Below are 24,604 nucleotides of genomic sequence, written 5' to 3' on the forward strand. Positions count from 1 at the left end.
TTGTAGAAGAAAAATATGTCAAAAGTAACCCAGTGAGCATTATTGAGAGCATGAGTTCTTTAAGAAGACTTTTTGTAGACCTCATTAACATCTTCTAAAAACGATATCAATAAGTGAGCATTATTGAGAGCATGAGTTCTTTAAGAAGACTTTTTGTAGACCTCATTAACATCTTCTAAAAATGATATCAATAAGTTATCTTTTCATAAGATGTCTTTCAAAAAAGCTCTTTATGATACCTTCCGTGCAATCGTGCCTCGCGCGGTTATTTGCGACCATTTACTTTCATATGGCGAAAGGTATAGCGCTACATTGCACGCAGAAATATTTATAAAATACAAAGAATTACTATATATAGAGAGAGAATTACTCTTAAAGAGAGAAAGAAAAAGGCACTATTTTTCGGTCTCACTCGACTTTTATTTTTTCCTATATTTTGTTAATAAAATTCACTGAGTGGAACATAACCTGACTAGAAGAGACTAGGAAGAGAGGTAACAAGAAGGAAACAAGAGGTAACGTTTATTTTATGGTATATTTATTTTGATTTATAGTTTTTGTGTAATCATTTTTAAAGTAGAGTTCAAAATGTCATTTCGCAAAAAATTGAAAAGCTTATCTGTAAGTCAAAAAATAGAAGACTCCTTAAAGAATATGAATATTTACATGATACAAAGATACAATACAAACAGATACAAAGTGATGTGGTAAATAATGTGGAAGATGATGTGGAAGTATGTATAATATATATAGTTGTTGATTATATATCTATATTACTCTTTTTCTCAAACAGAAGCTTGTCGAAATGACATGAACAAAATTACACGATTATTGGTTACAATCCAACAATTGTTGTTAGATGTCCATCCCCATTCTTCACAAGAGAATGCAATAAATTTCAATTTACCGATTGGAACGCATGAAGCACTAGAGGAATTTAATAAATTGTTAACACAAGACTCGGTATCTTTATTGCAATATGTAAGTACTTTTTATCAATTACACATAAAAAACTAAAATATATATACACTAGTTACATTTAAATAATCTTTTACAGAAACAATTAATTAGAACTACAGGAGGAAAACATCCGGAACAACATGTAAGAAATGCATTAAAACTTACTCTAACTGATCAACTAGCTTACAAACTCTCATGGACAGGACAAAAAATACCATACAAATGAGAGGCATGAAATTTGTTGATGTCATTATCGGTAATTTTATATTTTTATTTAGTACTTTTAAATTACTTCGAAATTATACTGGGTGTTCCTGACATAAATGTTAATCTGAAACACACACACACACACACGCACGCACGCACGCACGCACGCACACACGTGCACATACATACTTATGCACACATGTATGTATATGTATAATTGTTATTAATTTTATAAACTTCAATCATATTCAGTACTATTTTATCATTTTTTGTCATTATGTTTTTATAATAATGAAAATTGCATTGAGCATAAATAGTAAAACAGTTGTAAACATAGTTTTGTTGCAATTTTTCCAAATTATTACAATAACTATTATTATTATTATTATTATATATTATTTCCAGTTAATTTTGTTCATTAAGTATTCACTACATACGTTCAACGTTCAAGAATTAATTTTAATTTCTTTTGGAAACATTTGTATTCTGATATTTCTTAATATATTTTTAGAAAATAATAAATACATAAAATGAACAATTTATAAGTTTTATTAATTAATTTTTTATTAAAAAAATTTTATTAATCGTATTTTTACAGAAGTCATTATCAGTGGTAGTGGAAACAGTATTTCTTCCCATTCTATCCAAACAGTTATTAAAATCTGGCTACAGCATGCTGGAGATCGGATCAATCAAAATACCAAACGACATGAATTGAGGAAATGAAATGTTTAGAAAAATAGTGGAGAAAAAGTAGCGGATCTACTTAGTCGCTCAGTGAGCGATTGTATTACTGAATGCATCCATTAATTTTTTTAATATTTGATTTTGACTAATATTTGATTTTGTTTATCGGTAAATTTTTAAAAAATGTTTAAAAGTGATATTGAAATTTTCTTTATATTATTGTCATGATTTTATTTTTCACGTGTGTGCAATATAGCAAGTATTCAAATGAAATTAAAAGTTTAATTAAAATTTTAATATAACATGTTCATTTTTTGTATGTGTATATATATATATATATATATATACAGGGTGGCCTACATAACTCTTAACAGCTGAATATTTCGGAAACTATTCGTCAAATCAAAAAGTTGTTCATGAGAAAGTTTTATGTATTCGAGGGGCCTTCCTAACTACATAAATATGAAGTTACCCCCTGCCCCCCTTTGTTTGTTGTTATACGAAAACTTTTGAGACAAGTGGATAGGTCGTGGTGGACCTGTTCAATGGCCTCCTCGATCTCCCGATCTGACACCATTAGACTTCTTTTTGTGGGGATATGTGAAGGAGAAAGTTATGTTTGAACCGCCAACGGCGAAAGAGAATATGAAGCAAAGGATACGCGACGCTTGCGCTTCAGTGACTTCCGAAATGTTAAAAAATGTTAGGAGTAATTTGTTGCTTCGAATAAATACATGTTTACAAGTCCATGGCGGACATTTTGAACATTTAATAAATTGAATAAATAAACAGCGTGTTGTGATTTTGATTTCGTGTAGCTTCGAAACTTTACACCGTCATATCTTTTAACAGAAACATCTGACAAAAAAATGTTTTTAACAAATTTTACTTGTTTTTATCCGTAGAACCCAAACATCTAACATTTTATAGGGGGTCCCGTTTGAATAGCTGTTAAGAGTTATGTGGGCCACCCTTATATATATATGTGAGTCGTATACATACACCAATTCAGTATTTTCTATTATTTTTGAAATTATAGTTTTGTATGTTATAAAAAAATTATTTTTGTATTGCTAAAATGTAATTTCTAAAATGATTTTATAATATAATAATAATATTATATTATATTATATATGAAGAGCTCTTTTTGATATCACAATGCTCATTGGGAAATGAGTCGAGGTATAATAAAAAAATTTTTTTTTTAAATTTATGTTATAACCTAGCAAACACGGGTATATAACTATTACATTACCGTAATAAAACGGAATGTAACACGCAATATTACATAGATGTACTAGGTTATATACACGTTAGTAGTAATTTCCTACTCACACATGTTACAATTATATAACGTGAATATAATACATATGTAACACGTTATATACTCTTAACAAAGTTAGCGAATAATTATATAACATATATATAATCGTGATGTAAATTATGTAATTGTTATATTACTGTTATATTGTTTGTAACTGAATAGTAACTGTAAAATGAAAATATATATTTTATACATACTAATTCCAGAAAAGGTCTTTGAATTAATTCTAAGCGAGAACAAACTATTTCATTTGCTTTCGCTCGAAATTAATTCAAAGACCTTTCTTGGAATTAGTATGTATAAAATATATAAGTTAATACAGTAACATATACAATAACAATCACGCTATAGTTATTATAATGATGCAGTTTTTCCAGAGGAAAGGAAAAAATATAAATATTTAATCATTATATTTTGCACTCTAACCATATACATATAAAATATACACAGCGTGTTGTTGCGTGTTATGGAAGCGTTCTCTTTATCCAAGGTAATCTTTTCTAACAGTAACATTAATATTAAAAGTATTCAAAATAAGTATTATATTATAAAGAAAACTAAATATTTGTACATATAATTTTACCAGTATTCTTTAACTTATTGCAGTTAATCATGCATATGTAAAATGGTAGTAGATGCAAAAGTCGCATTGCAAGAATGCAACGCCGAGTCATTTCCACTTCTATGGAGCATTTAGAAATACTTAATTTCATTATCAATCTTTAGAGTTTTGTACATTTGATAATGATAAGCATTTCTAAATGTTCCGTAGAAGTGAAGACGACCCGGTATTGTATTCTTGCAATGTGACTTTTGCATACATAACCTACTACACCATTTTACATATGCATAGATTAACTGCAATAAGTTAAAGAATACTAGTAAAAATATATGCACAAATATTTAGTCTTTATAATAATACTTTTAATCAATGTTAAAAATTAAGGATTACCTTGGATAAAGAGAGCACTTCCATACCACGCAACAACACGCTGACACGATGAAAGAACCAGCAAGAACTGAAAAGAACGCAAGGATGCCAACGACGAAAAGAGGAAACATTTTAAATATATATGTTATATTCATGTTATAATATATATAATATATTGGGTCATTAAGTATGAAACTTTACAAATGTAAAAGCGCCATCTTTAACATTTGTTATCTCAAATTTGGCGCCAGACGTCAGTATCAGGTTAGGTTAGTGTGATAGATGTATGTTCGCTCTTCAAATGTCATATTTGTTTGTTCAAATATCTTCATTAGTTTTATTGGTGGATTCTTTTTTATAGAACTATGGAAAGTCCAAAATTTGTGTGATTTATGAATATGAGTTCCGCCGTGGAACCACAGTGTCGGAGACAGCTCGTAATATTAACGCTGTATTTGGTGAAGGTTCAACTACTAAAGCAACGGTGGGCAATTGGTTCAAAAACTTCAGAGATGGAGATTTCAGCCTCGCTAATGAGCCACGTGGAAGACCAAAGACGAAGGTGGATAATGATCACTTGAGAGCCGTAGTAGAGTCCGATCCATCTCAAAGTACACGTGAATTGGCATCGATATTCAATGTTTCCATACCCACCATATTGGTTCATTTAACTGCAATTGGTAAGATAAAGAAGTTGGACAAATGGGTCCCGCACGAATTGACCGATGCGCAGCAGGCGCAACATCTAGAGGCTTCCCTTTCTTTGCTTTCCCGTCACAAAAATGGATCTTTTTTTAATCGAACTGTGACCTGCGATGAAAAGTGGATACTCTACGGCAATCGTAAACGCTCACATCAGTGGTTGAACGCTGATGAACCACCGAGACATCACGCGAAACCCAACATTACACAAAAGAAGCTTATGGTGACTGTTTGGTGGTCCAGGTCAGGTGTTATCTACTACAACTTTATGAAACCTGGTATATCGATAACGGCTGAAGTATATTGCAAGCAACTGGACGAAATGATGCAACAACTTGCTATTAAACAACCGAAATTGGTCAATCGGTCAATGCCAATCCTGTTGCATGATAATGCTCGACCGCACACTGCACGACTGACCATGGCAAAGCTACAGGAGTTGGAATTGGAAACTCTCCGTCATCCACCATATTCACCAGATCTATCACTTACCGACTATCACTTCTTCCGGAATTTGGACAACTTCTTGGTGGGAAAATTCTTCAATTCTCAACAGGCAGTCGAAACAGCCTTCCGCGACTTCATCGATTCCCGTACTCCTGGCTTCTATAGTAGAGGCATAGACCAACTACCACTAAAATGGCAGAAGTGTGTAGATAACATGGGCGCATACTTCGATTGAAAATAAATCATGTCCATGTGCCAAAAAATGCAAAAGTTTATGTTCTATTTGTAAAGTTTCATACTTAATGACCCAATAAAATGAATATAACATCTCTATATAACACAGTTATAATAAAGTTTTAAAACAAAGTAATATTACAGTTATAAAGGAAATTATGTAGCCTCAATATTAATAGTGTATAACAACTGTTATATTACGTGTTACTTCTGAGATATACAATAGTTATATTCTGTGTTTGCTGGGAAATTTATATCAACTACCCTGGACTTTTGACGAAAAAGCGGGGAAGGGGGGGGATACAAAGTTTGTGAAATAAATGCTAGTAATAAAATAAAAGTCTAATAAAATTTTAATTACCTTTAGTTTATTTAAAAATCTTGCATTAGCGTTTAAAAAGTATTTTTTATTAGTTATTCGGAAAATAAGTATTCTTGAATGATGCTCGGGTGAGGCCCCTTAATAAGTGAGGTCCGGGGCTAAGCCCCTCTTAGTCCCCCCTTACTCCAGCCCTGAAATAGGGAAATAGGGATTAGGTAAATTATATACAAATAGGAATTATAATTAATAAGATCTACTCGACATAAATACAAACACATATTTTGAATAACATAAAAAATAAAGATACTAATTTATATAATTATTATTTAGAAAAAATAATTATAATTAATCAATAATTAATTTTCTTAATATATATATTTTTTGTTTTTATGTATTTATTGTTATACCTCTTTTTGTATTTCTTGAAGAAATAGTTGATTGTTCCTCCTTCTGCTGTTTAGTAGTGAACGTATGAGTCGGTAAATACAATTCAGGACATTTGATAGCACATACGAGATTTACAATATAAGGCGTAGTATTTGCAGACGTACAGGACGAATTACAAAATGCATGACGTAGATATTCCAGATCGAAGGCAAATTTTCCAGTTCGTGAAGAGTGAACACCGCAATGTGAAGTATGAAGAAGTAATCCGCTTAGCCGATCCTAAATGACATGCATTAGTAATGTGTTTGTTGATTAATATTATATTATTTCATTGTGGCAGTTATTACAGAAATCACATCGTAAAGTTAATACAATACATTTGTCTTAACTTTACGCAACTCAAATAAACTTAAATTACGCAGAACTTCTCAAATTAATAATTAAAGCTTTGTGCTCAGAAAAATTTAAATTAACAAATTTAATCTGATGAGTAGATACAGGAAATAAACTCCTTGGCGGAAATTAATCTTTTCTTTCGATTTATCTAATTTATGAATAATTTTTAGCAACTTTATCGTTGCTAACCCTGGCGGGCCACCTTGACGGATTTTAGGCAGACAGTAGATTTAGTTTAGACTTGTTTTAGATGCGTTCTGGATGTCAGAATACGTTTACTAGTCTCATTTTTAGACATGTTTTGGACAAATATCTGTCTACACACTGTATAAATGCTGTCGCAATAACGCTGCTTAGTCAGTCTAAAACCTGTCTAATTTATTTATATAAATCGAAAATAACAGAAACACCAAGATAAATTCTAGACTACTTTCAGCGATATCTTGACAATTTGAACAACTTTCAGACAAGTCATGTATGAGCTTTTCACTAGTCAAAATTAATGAATTCTATTTATTGTAAATTTTTTAATTTTAATATCAATTATGTATTAAATGTATTAAATACAATAAAATTTATATTAAAATTAAAAAATTTACAAAAATAAAGTTCATTAGTTTGACTTCTAAAAAGCTCATATATGACTTGTCTGTAAGTTATAAATTGTCAAAAATACCGTTGGAACTTAAGGACTGGTCCAGCTAAAGCTAAACCTAGTTAAAGTTAATATAATAGAGATTTTTTATAAATACATTTTTAATAATGTGTAGAAACCGATTTTGTGGATAAGTCTTGGACTAAATTTGGATGGATTACGTCCAAATACATTGAGTGACGTAGACAAGATTTGGTCATAATCAGAACGCAGTATATCTTTCGACAACTCCTGATAAAATGTAGATGGACTGCTAGACATTTTATACTCGTTCCGAACTATATCTAGACCTTTACACGTACAAAAACTGTCTAATTACGTCTATATGATACAAAATTTGTCGAGAATACATCTGGTATTTGTCCAGTACTGTCCAACACTTGTCAAGGCGGCCCGCCAGGGAACTTGTGTAATTTTCTTTTAATTTTCTTTCTAGGATATAAATCTATTTGTTTTAATGTTAAAAGTATCATAATTATATTGATGACAGAAATGTATGTATATAATTAATTTCGAATGTATAATTTAAAAAGAAAGAAAAGAACACTGAAATAATTATTCTTAAACGATATTTGCAAATATTATTATGATAAGCTACAATATAATTAGTATATAATAATGTGTAATAATATGATATACTAGCATCCTCCGTCACTGCTTCGCCCGCGATATTTATGTGTAGAATTAAATAAAAACACATTTTACCCCTTCTCACCCGTTAGGGGTGGAATTTCGGAAAACCCTCCCTTAATGAGCACCTACGTGATAGTAGGAATATACCCTTAAACTTTTAAGTCGATAGGTGCAGTGGTTCGGGCTGCACGTTGATGAGTCAGTGAGTCACACATATATTGTATTAAAATTGTTAAACGCAACACATAAATAAATAGATAAATAAATAAATGAATAAGTATACAGATCAAATGTGTTATTTAAGAAACATATTTCATATTTGTTTTAATATTTCTATAAATACTTAAAATGGATTAAAATATTCTCAATTAATATTACCTTTGCTATAGTTGGGTCCAACAAAATTAATAAGCCGACGTAAATATGCAAATATAACATTTTTATTATATCATATATGGACTGGAAAAATTGCTACCTTGATAGCGTTAAATACGACCTGCTAACACACTTTGAAAGTATTATTCAGTCTCGAATGAATTTTGTGCTCATTTATATAGACCAGAAATCTTTATTGCTAAAAATGTGAGCGTGACAAAGTAAACGTAACAAAAGATAGTGTGTTAGAACATTATCATCTATCAAAATTTTTTCACAAATTATATGTGTTTCTTATCTCGCGTGCTAAATATACTGAAAACAATCTCCAACCAGTTCTCTAAGAAGGAAAAAATCAAGACACAACCGGTAAATTACTTACGATCTTTTGAGACGTCAAAGGCCATTTTGTGCAATTATTTGGAAGGACAGCATGCTATCCTGGAGTCTGTATTATCGACGGAATGAGTGAGTTTTTTTAATAGATCTTTTTATTGGCTGCGCAGAATAAAAAATCCTTTTGCACGATATCAAGGACCTAATCTTGTGCTTTATTTTACTCTTGATCACGATTTTAGAGATGCACATATACTCAAAATGTTTATTCCAATCAAACTTTTTTATTAGTTTTCTGAAGTTTCTTTTAAAAGCTTCCTTATATTCTTTCCTTCTGTCTCTTTGTCAATAACTACTCATTTTGTACGTACAAACTGCACAACTTATATAGGGTCCGCCACCAAAATCCGGACAAAATGAACAATTTGTTTAAACAAAATTTTATTAAAAATTACAAAACAACATTTTGTACATCACTAGTGATATCCTTTTAGAGTAAAATTATTCTATATAACCCCCTTTTGCTTCGATGACTGCTTCGATCCTCGTCCTGAAGCGCTGGCACGCTCTCTGCAACGCGTTTTTGTCCATATTGGCAAATGCCGCCTTGATAGCTGCCTGGAGAGATGTCACGTTGGGATGTCTCGACTTGTTGGTCACTCGATCAATACGCTCCACACGTAATAATCCAAAGGATTCAAATCTGGACTGTTCGGAGTTTTTCAACGAACTCAGAAGCAAATTACAGCGAGCAACTATCTTCATCTTAGCAGCCTCGGAGAGCATTTGTCGAACTTTTATCACATAGGACTTGTAGCGTAGGTCCTCTTCAGCAATTCGACGCATTGTAGTGTCACACCTAAAGTTTTTGCCAATTTCGTCAGAGACAGCCCTGGGTCCTCTGGCAAGGGAACGTTTCCAGCTATTTCATCGTTTTCGATTCAAACTGTATGCAGAAATATTGTGGGTGATGCCAGTAGCATATTCTGCAAGTTACAGCCCCTATCTTTGCGTTAAAAAAATGGCGGTAGAAAAACCTTCCCATGCAGGGTGTCCCAAAAAGCTGGAAATGGTCGAATATTTCATAAGCATTGCATTTTAGAAAAAAATGTTTCAGACAAAAGTTGTAAGGTTTTAAAAAGCGCATTCAGTGGCAATATGAGTGTGACCATGGGTAATGTTACCAAGGTCAGACCAAGGTCAACTTAATTTTTTTAACGAAAACTCCTATTTTTTATTATATTATCTTTTTCTACTAATTAATTTGAATAACTTTTGTCTGAAACATTTTTTGTTATTTTTTGTTTTTAATTTTTTTTATTTTCTGTTTAAATTTTTTTAATTTTTCTGTTTTAATTTTATTTTTCTGTTTTAAATTTTGTTATTCTTTTGATTTAATTTTCTGCATTTTTATGTTTTTAAGTAATTTTGAGTTAATGATAACATGTGCGATTCAAAAAATGTTAAAGACACAAAAACTGATTGCAGTGGGCGTAACTAATAAAAACTGTTAATGTCACTGATCATAATAAATTTCAAAATGTAGAGAAATTTGCTTTAATTATAAAAGCACATTCGAAATTTGTTGTCGATGTGAAAAAAGTTTTTATTAGTTGCGCCCACTGCAATCAATTTCTGTGTCTTGAACATTTTTTGAATTGCACATGTTATCATTAACTCAAAATTACTTAAAAACATAAAAATGCAGAAAATTAAATCAAAAGAATAACAAAATTTAAAACAGAAAAATAAAAAAATTAAAACAGAAAAATAAAAAAAATTTAAACAGAAAATAAAAACAATTAAAAACAGAAAATAAAAAAATGTTTCAGACAAAAGTTGTTCAAATTAATTAGTAGAAAAAGATAATAAATAAAAAATAGGAGTTTTCATTAAAAACATTAAGTTGACCTTGGTCTGACCATGGTAACACTATCCACGGTCACACTCATATTGCCACTGAATGCGCTTTTTAAAATCTTACAACTTTTGTCTGAAACATTTTTTTCTGAAATGCAATGCTTATGAAATATTCGACCATTTCCAGCTTTTTGGGACACCCTGCATGGGAAGGTTTTTTTACCGCCATTTTTTTTAACGCAAAGATAGGGGCTGTAACTTGCAGAATATGCTACTGACATCACCCACAACATTTTTGCATACAGTTTGAATCGAAAACGATGAAACAGTTGGAAACGTTCCCTTGTGATATGAGCTTTTGAGCCTTTTTAATAATTGCTGGGGTTCCTTACCCAGACAGCACAAAATGTCCTCAGGATCATCCTGAATATGGCCAGAACGATTCAGAATATTTCGAGGACGTTTTAAAATATGATTCTAAATTTGTTTTATGAAAATTTAATATGCATTTATAATTATTTTCAATTATGTAGAGTATTTAACATAATTTAGAAATTTTGAGTATTGTAATAAAATATAAATGTCCCATAAATATCCACTGGATAACCACAGGATGTTTGTAAAATATCTGGCCTGTCTATATTATGTCAGATATAGCCTACAACGTCAGAATTTCCTCCTTATGAAATGTACGAAAAATATCCCAAATATATCCTATGAAAGTCCTTAGGATGTATCACAGGATCCTTAACATATATATCCTCAGGATATCCTACATGGATGTCCTTTAGATGTCTAACGGATATCCTTGTGCTATCTGGATACCGACTTTTCTTTCGAATGGCTCTTCCTCGTCGGATTGGCAGAATCTTTTTCGGACGTCTCTGAAGCCAAATATTTAACCGCAACATCATGCACGGTCGATCTCGGATACCCGAAGAACCGAATAATTTCACTCTGTGAACGCCTAGCGCGAAGGCTTTCGATTATCGCCGCTCTTCGGTTATTATACTCCACACTCGATCTTATCTGCTAGGACATTTTGAGATTATGCACGCTTACTACAAACATCTGACTTGCCCGAACGTCAATAATGACCTACCATCGAAGTCAAATGAGACGGGAAATTCAAATTTAAAGTCTGGATTTTGGTGACGGACCCTGTATATTATTATAGTCACAAGTCGGTAATAAAACTGTAATTTTCGAAATTTTTTAACATTATGGACGGTATTCATAATTAGATCTTATATTTAAGACCGTCTTAAGTTTATTTGCAGATGTTGTATAGATCATTTCATTGGCTACGGAGTATCTGAAGATACACTTAAGATGGTCTTAAATATAAGATCCGACTATATGAATACCGGACCTCAATATAGTTAGCAGACAAATATGATAAATCTTTTTTTTTAATCAATCGTTTGGGAAAGTTTAGGAAACAACTTTTAGAGTTTGGGAAATAATAGTTTTTTCTAAACTTTCCCAAACGATTCCCAAATTATTGAAATGGAAAACAATGAGAAATATCAAAGATTATAAACGTTTTTCCATTATATAGCCTATATTCAAAAAGTCCCTAGATTATACTGCACGTCTGGGTGATGACTTTCAACTCGATTTTGAGGGGAAATCATTATTTCCCAAACTCTGAAAACATTATAGGCGTATTTCCCAAATGATTTGGCGTTGAAAGAAGCGAAAAAGAAAATTATTTGGAATGATGTCTGCTAACTATACACTCAACTAATTTTCATTAATTATTAAAAAACTATTATTTCCCAAACTCTAAGGCTTAAGTCACATGGCACGTACTTTCTGCGTAACGCGTAACCGCGTAACCAATCAAATTTTTGCCTGCAGAAGCTGATATCCAAATGAAACAATGTGATTGATTACGCGGTTACGCGTTACACAGAAAATACGTGCCATGTGAATTCAGCGTAAAAGTTGTTTCCTAACTTTCCCAAACGATTGCAATAAAAAAAAGATTTATCATATTTGTCTGCTAACTATATTGAGGTGAATACCGGCCTAAGTCTAGGTCATTAATAAACATTTTTATATGTATTGTATTGTGGAAAAGGATTTGTTGTTTTATGTAACCAAAGAAAAGTTTGATTGGAAGAAAGTTCATGGTAAAACGGACGACTCCAGGATCCCATATTTTCAGCTATCTATGCGAAAGGAGTAGTTACAGGTTGAGTTAGATTAGGTTAGGTTAGGATAGGTTTTTGCAGGGAGGGGTGCAAGGGGAAAGGTTTGCAACGGGCATTTATCTATTTTCCTAAAAAGCGCGCAGAAATTTGCTAGCATTTGGACACAAATAAAATGACACCAGCATGTAATCAAGCAGATAGCATTTCTCTAGTCAGAAGCTATTTTCCTCAAGATCCTATTAGCCTACAACATATGCACTGCCACTGATACGCGTGCGCGGATACTGAAATATAAGAATATAAAATTATGGAGACGTTATTTTCATCAGTGCATGCACGGAATGGATACGTTACGGATATATTTGAATCGACCTTGATTCCATTGGAATAATTAACCGTTTAAATTAATCGAAAATCGTAGAAATTGGCCTATTCAAGATTAAACTTAGAGCCGAATCAAGGAGGGAGGCTAAGGGGGGCTATAGCCCCGGGCCTCGCTTATTAAGGGGCCTCATCCGAGCATCATCCAAGAATACTTATTTTCCGAATAACTAAAAATATTTTTTAAACGCTAATGCAAGATTTTTAAATAAACTAAAGGTAATTAAAATTTTATTAGACTTTGATTTTATTACTAGCATTTATTTTACAAACTTTGTACCCCCTCTCCTCCGCTTTTTTGTCGAAGGACCTCTACGGAACTTCAAAAACTTTAATCCGACCCTGCTTCCAAATCATAACACTATCGTACGAAATATTTCTTGATGGATTTTTGGTTTTCGAGAAATCTCAATGTGCCATTTAAAATTGGTCATTCTGTATAAAAAAAAGAGAATAAGAACGATTTATTTAACTTGTTACTTTGGATGACCAATGCATCTATTTGGGCTTTATTTTTTTCATCTGTACAAGTAAAATAGATTTATATATATATCCTTTTATATATATATATATATATATATATATATATATATATATATAAAAGGATGTTCACAGTAAAATATCATGTACTTGCATTTCTCTGGCAGACGCGCAATCATTTACAAATGCGCGTGCAATTTTACGGCATCGTAAAAAACAAGAGTTTGACCAATTATTATCATATTTCGGAAATAGAAATAATTTTATTGGTGTCAATAGAGTTGAACGATGATACACATCTTCAGTATATAATACAAATGAAGAATATCTCTTTTTGCTGAGTAAAAAATACAAAACAGGAAGAAACCTTTTTTTCCTTTGTATTGTTTATATTATAACAATGTATCAATTCATGTACCAATACATTAGTATAAGCTATCACAAGTAAGCTTACATACATACATACATATTCATTCAACAGTAAATTTAAGAGACCAAGGATGTGCAATGAAATAATTCTGTTTACTACAGTGTTTTTCTCATAACTCGCATACAGACGCTAAAAAACGAAATTGAATACAAACAGTATTACACGTTTTCGTGGAAATCTGTTATCATCGTATGAGAAATATATATCGAGTTAATTTGACACTAATGAAGAATGGTAACATTTTTTTCTTTTTTTCCATTTCCACTTTTTTACAATTCTGATTAATGGAAATTAATATGCAAAAGTTTCATCTTAGAGAAGATAGATCGTTTTTTTTAGATAATAGACTTCTTGGAGAAGCGATATTCTTTGTGTTTTTTTTCGTTACATGAAATAGCATCACTAGCAGGCAATTGTCCCATTATCCATTAACGGAAATTCAATTTTCTGTAAAATCCTATAACAGACAAACAGTCACCATGTCTCGGGCTTACTTCCTGTAACAAGAATGTGATAGGTCTGCAGATTCAGTTTTAGTAAATAATTCATATTTATCTGAAATGGTGTAGTGAAACGGTGATGTCGCAGGGATAATTACAGCTCGAAAGAATACAATAATTCTTTTATAACAATGTTTCTTTCATAGTTCAAATGAGTGCAGAAGACGATCAATAGGGACTATGGATTCAGTCCTGCATCTCTTCTGGCATTTCGTGAGGATTAAGCATGCCAGGTACTGCCATTTGCTGCCGCCTCTTCTCTTCCTGGGCTAGCCGTAATGCGGTTTCCCGTTCCTCCAAGTAGAGCTCGGAATCATCCTCACCTGTATATTCCTGGTTAAACAACAATTTTAATTTTAATTTATACTATTAGTTCATGTTACAACTTGAGAAAATATTAGGTGTATGTAAAAATTTTAGTCTTTTTTGAATAATTTAACTTCAAATTTCCGCTTTTTTATATTTTTCAAGAATGGTATCAAAGTTTGTCAAACATCTTATGTCATACTTTAATGACAAATATATCTTGTAAAACAGTAATGAAAAGCTACATTTTTCGTAGTTAGCAAACTATTTTTAACTTGGGCTGCGGAATTTGCAATATGTTATGTTACTTAAAGTGAAAATATGCAAGATGCAAAAAAGATTACAACTTTTGCATACGTCTAATAGCTTCTTTCAAGCTTCCTCTATGTTATCTCACTAAATATAAAATTTAGTTATTAAAAAATACTTTCTATTTTTTTGAGATAACTTTGCAATACACTTTTTAAACTATTAAGATTTTTTTCAATATGTCTTTAATATTATAATTATTTCGTATGCATTTAAACTTTTCAGCTAAATCACGTCTCAGTTAAAACACCTTCTATGTATGTTATTAAAATTAAAAATGCGCAAAAACGAATTAACGAATATAATGTAATTTATATTCACGACAAGGTTAACAATACAATTTCATAAAAGCTCTCCAGCGATAAATAAACTTTCATCTTGATCAGTTAAGATAAATTTTAAAACAGCAAAAACCACTGAATATTACTCACTTTGATTTGCACGAGAAAATCTCTGAGATGTTCCTTAAACGCAGTGATATCTTGATTAAGATGGAATAATCCTTGCACAGTTATCTTAATCTGATTATCGGTTAAATGCGGGAAGGCTGCTCTGAGCAATCTTGCGACGAATTCCTGTATATATAAAGTATTATCGGGTGCAGGACCGAGTGGCACATGAATCTTTCCACGTTCAATCAGGAGAAACATGTAAGCGAGAATTGTAGCGTGCATTGTAAGGCCTGCAAATCGAAAAAAATTCATCAAATTAATATAGAGAAGAAATATAAAATTATTATTATTATTAATAATAATAATAATAATAATAATAATAGAAATAAGATTAATATAGAGAAGAAATATAAAACATGTTAATACTTGAATCAAAAAATTGACATTATTTTACCTGCTGTGTGTGACGTGTCTGTGACAACACTGAATATATGCTGTAGGATATCCGTAAAATATGTCTGATAGAAACTCTGAGCTGCTCGCTCGTGCATCTCGATGTTTAATAAAAGTTGATAAAGAATTTGTAATCCTGTGTCCGCTACGTTTCTCATTGTATGTTTAAAAGCCCAAATAATCGAGTCAAGTACCAGCTTAAACTGGGCTGGTGGAATTGAAAGAAAAGCAGGAAAACAGTGAACGTTCACTGCCTAGATTAAAAAACAAAGATGAAATGGCAATTATACAATATTTCTTAATTATAAGAAGCATAAAAATGTATGCATTTGCGGTCGTTTTTTCTGACTAGAGCTGAGAGCCGCTAGTATATAATGTTATTCGTCACAATTTTTTATTAAATAATTATTAAATAATTATTAATAATTGTTATTTAATAATTGTTATTGTTAAATAATTGTTAATTTGAGATATATAAAATTTTCAGTTTGTGTATTTGATATGAAATATTAAATGCATCAAAGATATCAAATTTCTATTGTGTGCTATCAAAAGTGCAAAATAATTTTTATTTTTGTAGCATTTTAGAAAACAGCTTTGATAAATTCATGAATCACTTAATCAATCGAGATATATGATGATATTAATTGCAGCGATTGTTCATATTACGATTATTTTATATTAATCATTATTTTTTATCTATTTCTACATAAGTTAATTGTGACCTTAAATTTTTATTTTACAATTTCATGACTTCCTTTCTTTATATTTGTAATAAATGTTTATTGCAATTTTAAATAATAGATGATTTAAAGAATGATATATGACACATATTTTATTTTATTTTGCGGCTTTCAACTTTAGAATTGTCAAACTCATCGAGAAACTTTAATTAAATGAAGGATCACCATTCTATTGCATTCTTACTTACTTGTAGGAGAAGGAAAAAATTTGTTCTGTGTTCAGGAAACTCCTCGAAGTCTTTGTTTATCATTTCTAAAGTACATTCAAATACTGCATCAAATATCTTCGGCACCTCACTAGTGATATGGGCTTCTAATTTGTTTACTATAGTGGCCATAGCACTAAGCACTTCAGGCTCTCTAGCACAATGAACGTTTGTCTTTTGATAATCCAACAGAACGGCATCTAGTAATGGCGGTATAAAGTTTTCCAATACCTAGCAAAACAATTTCGTTAATAAATGCATTATTAACAAACGAAATAAAAAATAAATAAATTGAGTGGAAGAGAAGACAGCAAGAACATAGAAGTTTACAAGTAAGGAAACTCACCATTTGATGATCGTTCGTCCTGCTCACCCAATCGGAGATTAATTTCAACGTTTCCTTTTTAACTACCCTCATACTTTTAATTAAGGGTTGTTTCATTACTATTTCGCCATTTACAGCTATCGCAGCACTTATATTTTCACTCATAACCTGTAAAGGGCAAACAGAATCGCGGTTGCTGTTATATTGGAAACAATAAATTTATATAAACAAATAATAAATAAATAATAATAAATAATTAACACTAAATTTATATATTGTATAAAAATCATAAAATAGTACGAATTATTACCTTATAAACATTCAACATATCTAAGTATATTTTTCCTAACTGTATCACGTATGGATGTCCAAGAGCTTTGCAAGCCCTGACATTTGTTTTTAAAATGCTGGCGAGTTGTTTCACGGCTTCTTGATCTTTCAAGACATCCACGTTCTAGGAAGAGAAATTTTTGTTTAAAAAATGTTTTAAATTGTGTGAAATGTAATTAAATTGTATTTAAAAAAATACAATTACATTTCACACGTTAAAATACAAAAATTACAGAGTTAAAAATGTTAATTATAAATAGGGTTGGGTAACTTCATTTTTTTCTTTAACTAAGTTAAGTTTAAAGCTGATGACCGAGAAATTAACTAGGTTTACGTTAAAAGTTACTTATACAAAAATTAACTTATTAAAGTTAAAAGTTAATTAACATATATTTTTTTAACGCATTGCGATCAACCATTTTCACATGACTTTAATATTGATGAATTATTTTAACTTGTATAATAAAAATAACTAGTTTAAGTTAAAAGTTAACATATTTAAAATTAACTAAGTTAAGTTAAAAGTTAATAACTTATTAACTATTTAACTAGTTACTACCCAACCCTGATTATAAGCTTCTGTGTTTTGAAAGATTTGATATATACATGTATCTTTGAATACGTACTTTAGATGCTTGACTTATAATATCGTCCCAAACTTGATTAGGAAGCAGCATATATTTTTCAATTAACTGTTCTTGTATTACAGTATCAGCTTGAGCACTTATCATGTAACCAACCGCTTCATAGAATGTGTGTACCTGTGTTATGTAATAAAGCAGCACATTATATAGTAAAATATATTCATAAATATATGACATATATTACAACGCTACATTAGAGACAAAAAAGTATCTTTGTATGAGTAATATTTTTCATTTGAATGTGACTTCCGGATCAGAGCTGCGTTTCATGCGTTACTTTAATTCCAAAATTCCAGTATAAAAATTCCAGTCCTCAACTTTATCATAAACAGAAAAGCAACTGATACTAGTAGTATCATATAGTATCATATAAAGCAGGGATACGCAACTGGCGGCCCGCGGACGGGCCCATGACGTCCAAGCTTGATCCGCAAAAAAAATGAAAAATAAACTGAATTATTATCGCCGAATAACAATTACTTTTCTCTCTTAAAATATATCTCTTAAAAAATATATATAATAGAATAAATATTTTATTTATTAATATAATGTAAAATATTAAAGAGAAACAATTTAGCTACCGCGGCGCGCGGTAATAACCACAAATTTTACATTTGGTCCTCCAAAAACTCTAGTTGCATATCCCTGATATAAAATATATAGTATCATATAGTATGATAGTATCACATTACTTCTAACACACTCCAATGAGGTGGACTATGTTCATGAAACAGAATCAATCAAATCATCTGACTCAAAGTAACGAGAAATGCAACTCCAACACGAAAGCCAAATCCAAATGTAATTATCGACACCACAGAAATCTTAAATATCGATTTTTTATTTGGAAGAAAAGTTGAAATCAATGTAAAATCAGTCGCTTTACTTGAAAAACATCTTTACTATATAATATTACTGAACATAAAAACGTTTAATAATAATTTTTTAATTTTAAGTGTCCTCTATTTAAAAACTACCATAACTTTGATGTTTGGGTATTAACATACTGATTTTCAAATTTCAGAAATAGAATTAGCTATTTGCAAATAATATGATTTATAATAATAATAAATAATAATAAGATTTATGTTATCCCGTATATATACTTCTATTCGCATACATCGCATCGAATTAAATGAACGAAGCAAACGTGATTTAACTGACCTGTTGTGTCTGTAGATCGCATATAATTGCGCTAATTGTAGAAAGAATTTCTTCAATAAATGGCATCGCTTCCCCTATTTGTACAGTAACAAAATGTCGTCTACATTTTAGTGCTATTTTGATAAAAGTATCGCAGGCCATATCTTGCACTCCGTCATGCGTTTCTGTAACGTGAAACGAAGGAAAATGTTTATACACACATCTTTTTATATAGTTTAATTATCGCACGTACAATGATGTTTTTACTCACCATGCATAAACTCAAAAAGTTTATTTACAACAGTCTTTAAAAATTTCCAGTGGGCTCGTAGAAACCGTGGGTATTGGCCAACAACGTACATGATGTTACTGGCAATTATAGCTTTGTTATCTTTTCCCTTCTTCTGTTCACAGAGACCGAGCAAATCCTTGATTACTGTTACTAAAAAACGTTTTTCGTCCTCCTCATGCATAGCACCGGAAATACTGCCTATTGCCCAGCACAACTAACATAACGGAGAAAACGAGATAGAGACATAGAACATTCTGCATTGTTACAAAGGAGGCCCTAGACGGTTAATATTATTGCACAATATTATTGACTGTGTTTGTAGATTATATTGAAGGTGTGCGCAATATATTGTGTCGATCAAAAGTTCGTTGAAATATATTGCGCAACCTTTCTTTTCTTAATTATAACGAGCTAAAGTAATGGCTACACAAGCTGCTTCGGTATCACTTAACATTTTCTTAGAAATTAAATTATTGCTTTGAGAGTTATTATTGCACTATCCAAAGAGAGAATGTCATTAATATTAACAATATTAATGTGTAATAATATTGACCGTCCAGGGCCTGCTTAACATGTGATCTTTAAAGTATTTCTCTCTCTGAATCATCTTCCACTTTATTGAATTGAGCATCGAGCTGAATTCATCGCGGATGATTCGCGAGCTTGCATTATCAAGCTAAATATTATGAGTGTTTCAAAGTTACGCGACACTTTCCATCAAAAGACGTCGCAAGACGGTCTTTGAGCAAAGCGAAAACGCAAATAAGCGCATATTTCAGGGAAAATTGGATTGCAAATATGTTCGTGATCACAAGAGGTTCAGTTAAGGATGTAGATGAGCGAACATGAAAAATCTAAACGTCATAAAATTGTTTCGAAAACAAAAAATTTCGGAAATAAGAAACGTGCCTGTAAAATTTGGGATCGATTCGCTACGTATTTATGAACGTATTCATAATGATTTGAATATTTGGTGTTTTAACACGTGCTCTTATGGAACTCTATGTGAAAATTGCTCGATAAGACACTCTTCAATGCGAAACACAAGCGTAAAACGAAATCTGAACTCATCCATAACTTTTCAAAACTAAGTAGATGTTCAACGACACTTTTTAGCACAGTTTCGTTTTGACTCACCGCCCTTAACTACATCTTTTCCCAAGCACTTACCGTATTGAGATTTTTCCATGACCATTCTGTACCGTTAACTTGGTTCTGCAGCTTCTCCGTCATCACACGCTCCGTGTCCATGTAATCGAGATGAGTGAGATACACGAGAGTCTCTCTCATGTTTTTATAAAGATTTATAGAATCTGTGTCCTTCATAAATTCCCTGACGACCTCTCCGTTCTCATTTTCTACAACTAGTACTTCCTCGGGTTTCGCCATTCGGCTGATCATGATGTATCGCACCTTAGTTAAAACTTGAGAGTAAAATAATCTCCGTGGAGGAATTGTCATGTTCTTGGCCATGAAGAGTGGCGAGGTAGCCACGAAGGAATTTTCTTTGTACAAATCGGCGGCCAGTCCGTTCCAATATTCTAAACAGATTTTAAATATCTCAACCTCCTCCACCTCGGAAATGAGAACGAGATAGTGCAAAGCCTTCAGCAACGTGTCATTCAGCTGCTTCTTCTCTATCAGCTCGCCGTGATCTTTTAGATAAGTACAAAGAAACATGGCCAAATTCTGGATAAAATTCTGCTCTTGATCCTGACCAGCTGCGTATGCCTCACGTATATTGGTCTCCAACGGAAGCATCTGCTCAAGCTGTTGCATCGTGTTTATGAACAAGACGACGAACATGTCGTCGTAATTCGTGGGCACGGTAGCAGTGACGGCCGCGATTTCGGTAAGACACTTTAGAGTAACATTCCGAAATATCGGTACGTTCAAAAACTGCAAATTAGAAGGGAAGATTATTTATTCGAGGAACAACCAAATGCGAATGATTCACGTGAAAAAAATTAATTATGGAAAACCAAGATGGAAACTTAATTTGCGGTCGCCGAGTTTTGTCGTGGTTAATGAAAACTGGAGACTAAAATATTACGTATACGAGTGATTTTTGAAGCAACATCTTTAAGAATGAAATAGTTAATGAATCATTATGTTAATCGTTAGAATAAATGTATCGGCTTATCTTATTTTTACAATTTACATTCGATGCCAAATATTACATGCACTAAAGATCCAGAATCTTTGGCAGTCTTTTGACATCCGACAAAGCTGCGTTCTAATAGTTGTGGCATCTTAAGAAATAGTGGCAGATCTTAGAAAATCTCGAGTACTGCGATTCAGTTTGTCAATCGAGATTTATCTATCACTATTTACACAGGCATTTTAAATATTATGTTTATTCAATAGTAATTATTATTATAATCTATATTCTTTATTTTTATGTAATTATGTATTCGGTTTCATAAACTTTTTGTTTTTTAATAAACTGCTTATAATTCTTAATGCATATGTATTAGTTAACTCAAAACAAAAACAAAAACTTTTCATTTCATTTTTCATCCTAATAAAAATAAATAAATACTAATAATATATAATAATTAAGATAAGTGATAAAAACATAGAAAAAAATAAAAATACAACTGCAGAACCTCACAGATTTTAGCTGTAACTAACTGCAACAAAATTACCAGCTTCGTGGAAGTGGAAGTGTGAATGATCAAACAATAAATGTAAATGTTTATATAATATAATTGCGGTATTTTCTCCTACCTTGAATATTAATGTAGTTATTAATTTAGTTTCGAAAATATATCCAAGGGGTATCCAGTTTAAAAACCTCAGTAGCGTTTCCAAGGTTGCCGCCACTAGTGGAACATTCTGCGAATTATCCATCACGAACTGGCAAAGCTGGAATATCTGTGAGAATTCGCTGCACATCGTATCCTTCAGATGCTTCGCTTTCGTCTGAGTCATTTGTCCGCTGGAAAAGTCAAACACCTCTTCCGACAGGAGCTTCAGGATGGCCATGTTGTTCTGACAGAGACTCTCATTAGTTTTACTCGCGCCAACAATGTCACTGATAAAGGATTCCCAGTTTTTCGGCCATTCGCGCTTTAATACCTAAGAAAACAATGAATATCGATGATTAACTTGATGATACTTTATGACAATCGGTCGATCGGTTGACTTTATGCTGCGTCGATTGCTCACTTGCACAAGAATCATGTTGAGTTTGTTGAGGTAAACCTTGGAAGCCTCCATCGTCAATGGATCACTGCTCGTTTTTATGATAAGGCCTACAATATATTTCTTTATCCCCTCGCACTGATTTCTCGGTAATACTTTCCATCGTGTCTTTATGACTTGCTCCAGTATTTGCAAGCCATAATATTTCGTTTGCTGATTCTGTGACAATAATCATTTTTCGGTGAGAGCATGCGAGATTAAATTAAGAGACAATTTTACAACCGCTTACCTGTGAGTACTCCAGAATAGCATCCACCCGTGTCCAAGCGTTTGGATGTTCCTTGAGCGTTGTTAATACTTCTTGGGCGACCCTTTGTTCCTCACCTATTCCAGTGTACATACACCCTACTATATTGTCGAGAAGCATTATATCCAGTTTCTGATTAAAGTCCAACAATTTAGATGCCTGCTCAGCTAAAGTTGCCATGATGCTTCGTAAGTAATATACTCCTTTGTACGTTTTATCCTCTGGATAAAGAAAATAACAAGTGAGAAAAAATTATTTAACGTTATTTAATTGTCAAAATCATGCAACGCATGATGTAATTATTTATTAATTACAATTTTTGGTCAATTAAAAATAATGAAAAAAGATAAAAAATAATCATGATCCAAACTGACGGGCAATGAGTTTGAATAATATACGACAGAAAATATCATTGTCCTTAATAAGTAATTTAGTTGATCCAATACGCGAAATATTGTTCAGAGATTCATACGATACGTGAAAATCTGTGCTAGATACCGGATGATAATTTTCAGGAATTTTCGGCACGTGTTCAAATCGGAATAAATATTTAAAAGATCATGAGCGACATAAAGCGCACACGGAAGAAAAACAAATACGCAACCAAGAAGCCGGGATACTCGTGCCGCGCGCGAGAGAGAGGTCACCGATCTATGGACACTCGATCTAACCTACATTTGACAAATCGTCTTGACAAGGTTATGTGAATTGTTGCGAATAATCGTGCGAGAAGATAAACAGTGCGCTTTGCGCTTTACGAAATTCGGCGAGAACGTGCGCGCTGTGACAACGTGTCCGGAAGGAGCCTGCAAACCCGTCGCGTTTCAGTGTCTTTCGCGAACCGAGTCGTCGGGACCGTTGCGTCGTTGAGTCGAACGCGAGCGGACTTTCCGCGCGCTGGGAGGACGCACCGACTTACTTACCGCGTTCACTCTCATACACGTATTCACCGTTCAGGAATAAAAAGAAGCACACGTTCCACACACGGGCGATCGAGACGAATCTTGCAAATCACAAGCATCAAAGGAATTAAACACACAACCGCCGATTCCCGCGCGCGACCAATTTCGTACCTCGTCGTTCACGCACTCGCTCGCAACGTACCGCTCATGCTTATGCTCGCGCTCGCGCTCTCTCACTCACTCATTCACTCACAATTTCCGTCTCTCTTCTCCTCCATGCGTCCTCTTCCCTCTACTCGCCACTTCCACGGAGCTTCTCGCTCTATCTATCCTTCGCACGTATTTTCCTCGTCTCTCCCTTTTCCGTCGCCGCTACCTCCGCGACGGTCGCTAGTGAGAATGCCGACCGTTGTGAAGTCGCGCGTTACTTACCGAGGCTGTTTTGCGTCGTGGCCTCGCGTTCGTAACTTCATGCGAGCTGCTTCTTTTTGTCACTAGTTGTACGGAACAAAGTGGCAAAAGCGTGCGCCCGTACTGCGTCTTCCCGAAAATACAACCACGAGATTTTCGAAAATAATAACAAGATGGCTGGAAAAAATTAACACGACAATTGCGGATGAATTGTCACGATGATTGGTTCTCACTTTAGAGCTCGGCCAATCGGCGCGAGGCCGAGCGGCTGTTTCCTATGTTACCACA

General features: G+C 32.7%; 3 protein-coding genes and 1 long non-coding RNA gene across 9 annotated transcripts; 1 reads left to right on the forward strand and 3 right to left on the reverse strand.

Moving 5' to 3' along the window:
* The first annotated feature begins 429 nt into the window (after positions 1-429).
* LOC105287115 lies at positions 430-2,156 on the forward strand. The gene is made up of 3 exons (XR_003406877.1): positions 430-515; positions 794-1,216; positions 1,766-2,156. It is a non-coding gene; the product is annotated as an uncharacterized LOC105287115 (long non-coding RNA).
* Positions 2,157-5,854: 3,698 nt separating this feature from the next.
* LOC113562483 lies at positions 5,855-7,513 on the reverse strand. Its single transcript, XM_026972076.1, has 3 exons — positions 7,424-7,513; positions 6,222-6,480; positions 5,855-6,005 (listed from the first exon to the last, which is right to left on the reverse strand). The coding sequence occupies exons 1-3, from the start codon at positions 7,511-7,513 to the stop codon at positions 5,995-5,997; spliced, it is 360 nt and encodes a 119-aa protein (XP_026827877.1). The 3' UTR covers positions 5,855-5,994.
* A 1,507-nt stretch (positions 7,514-9,020) lies between these two features.
* LOC105278558 lies at positions 9,021-11,537 on the reverse strand. 3 transcript variants are annotated; one of them, XM_011337735.2, is made up of 2 exons: positions 11,519-11,537; positions 9,021-9,455 (listed from the first exon to the last, which is right to left on the reverse strand). In XM_011337735.2, the coding sequence occupies exon 2, from the start codon at positions 9,440-9,442 to the stop codon at positions 9,098-9,100; it is 345 nt and encodes a 114-aa protein (XP_011336037.1). In that variant the 5' UTR covers positions 9,443-9,455; positions 11,519-11,537; the 3' UTR covers positions 9,021-9,097. The 3 variants fall into 3 exon arrangements, with proteins under 3 accessions (XP_011336037.1, XP_011336036.1, XP_011336033.1); XM_011337734.1 differs by lacking the exon at positions 11,519-11,537 and adding an exon at positions 11,286-11,512; XM_011337731.2 differs by lacking the exon at positions 11,519-11,537 and adding an exon at positions 10,849-11,512.
* Positions 11,538-13,719: 2,182 nt separating this feature from the next.
* On the reverse strand, positions 13,720-24,481 carry LOC105278556 (exportin-1). 4 transcript variants are annotated; one of them, XM_011337726.3, is made up of 14 exons: positions 24,338-24,481; positions 22,986-23,224; positions 22,721-22,915; positions 22,280-22,630; positions 20,720-21,448; positions 19,529-19,763; positions 19,279-19,442; positions 18,097-18,231; positions 17,451-17,594; positions 17,162-17,308; positions 16,798-17,046; positions 15,868-16,120; positions 15,453-15,703; positions 14,593-14,739 (listed from the first exon to the last, which is right to left on the reverse strand). In XM_011337726.3, exons 2-14 carry the CDS (start codon positions 23,181-23,183, stop codon positions 14,593-14,595), a joined length of 3,198 nt encoding a protein of 1,065 aa, XP_011336028.1. In that variant the 5' UTR covers positions 23,184-23,224; positions 24,338-24,481. The 4 variants fall into 4 exon arrangements, with proteins under 4 accessions (XP_026827394.1, XP_011336028.1, XP_011336029.1 ...); XM_011337727.3 differs by lacking the exon at positions 24,338-24,481 and adding an exon at positions 24,159-24,292; XM_011337725.3 differs by lacking the exon at positions 24,338-24,481 and adding an exon at positions 23,927-24,124.
* Positions 24,482-24,604: the final 123 nt, after the last annotated feature.

This window comes from Ooceraea biroi, chromosome 8 (genome assembly GCF_003672135.1).
Source record: "Ooceraea biroi isolate clonal line C1 chromosome 8, Obir_v5.4, whole genome shotgun sequence".
NCBI classification, from domain to species: domain Eukaryota; kingdom Metazoa; phylum Arthropoda; class Insecta; order Hymenoptera; family Formicidae; genus Ooceraea; species Ooceraea biroi.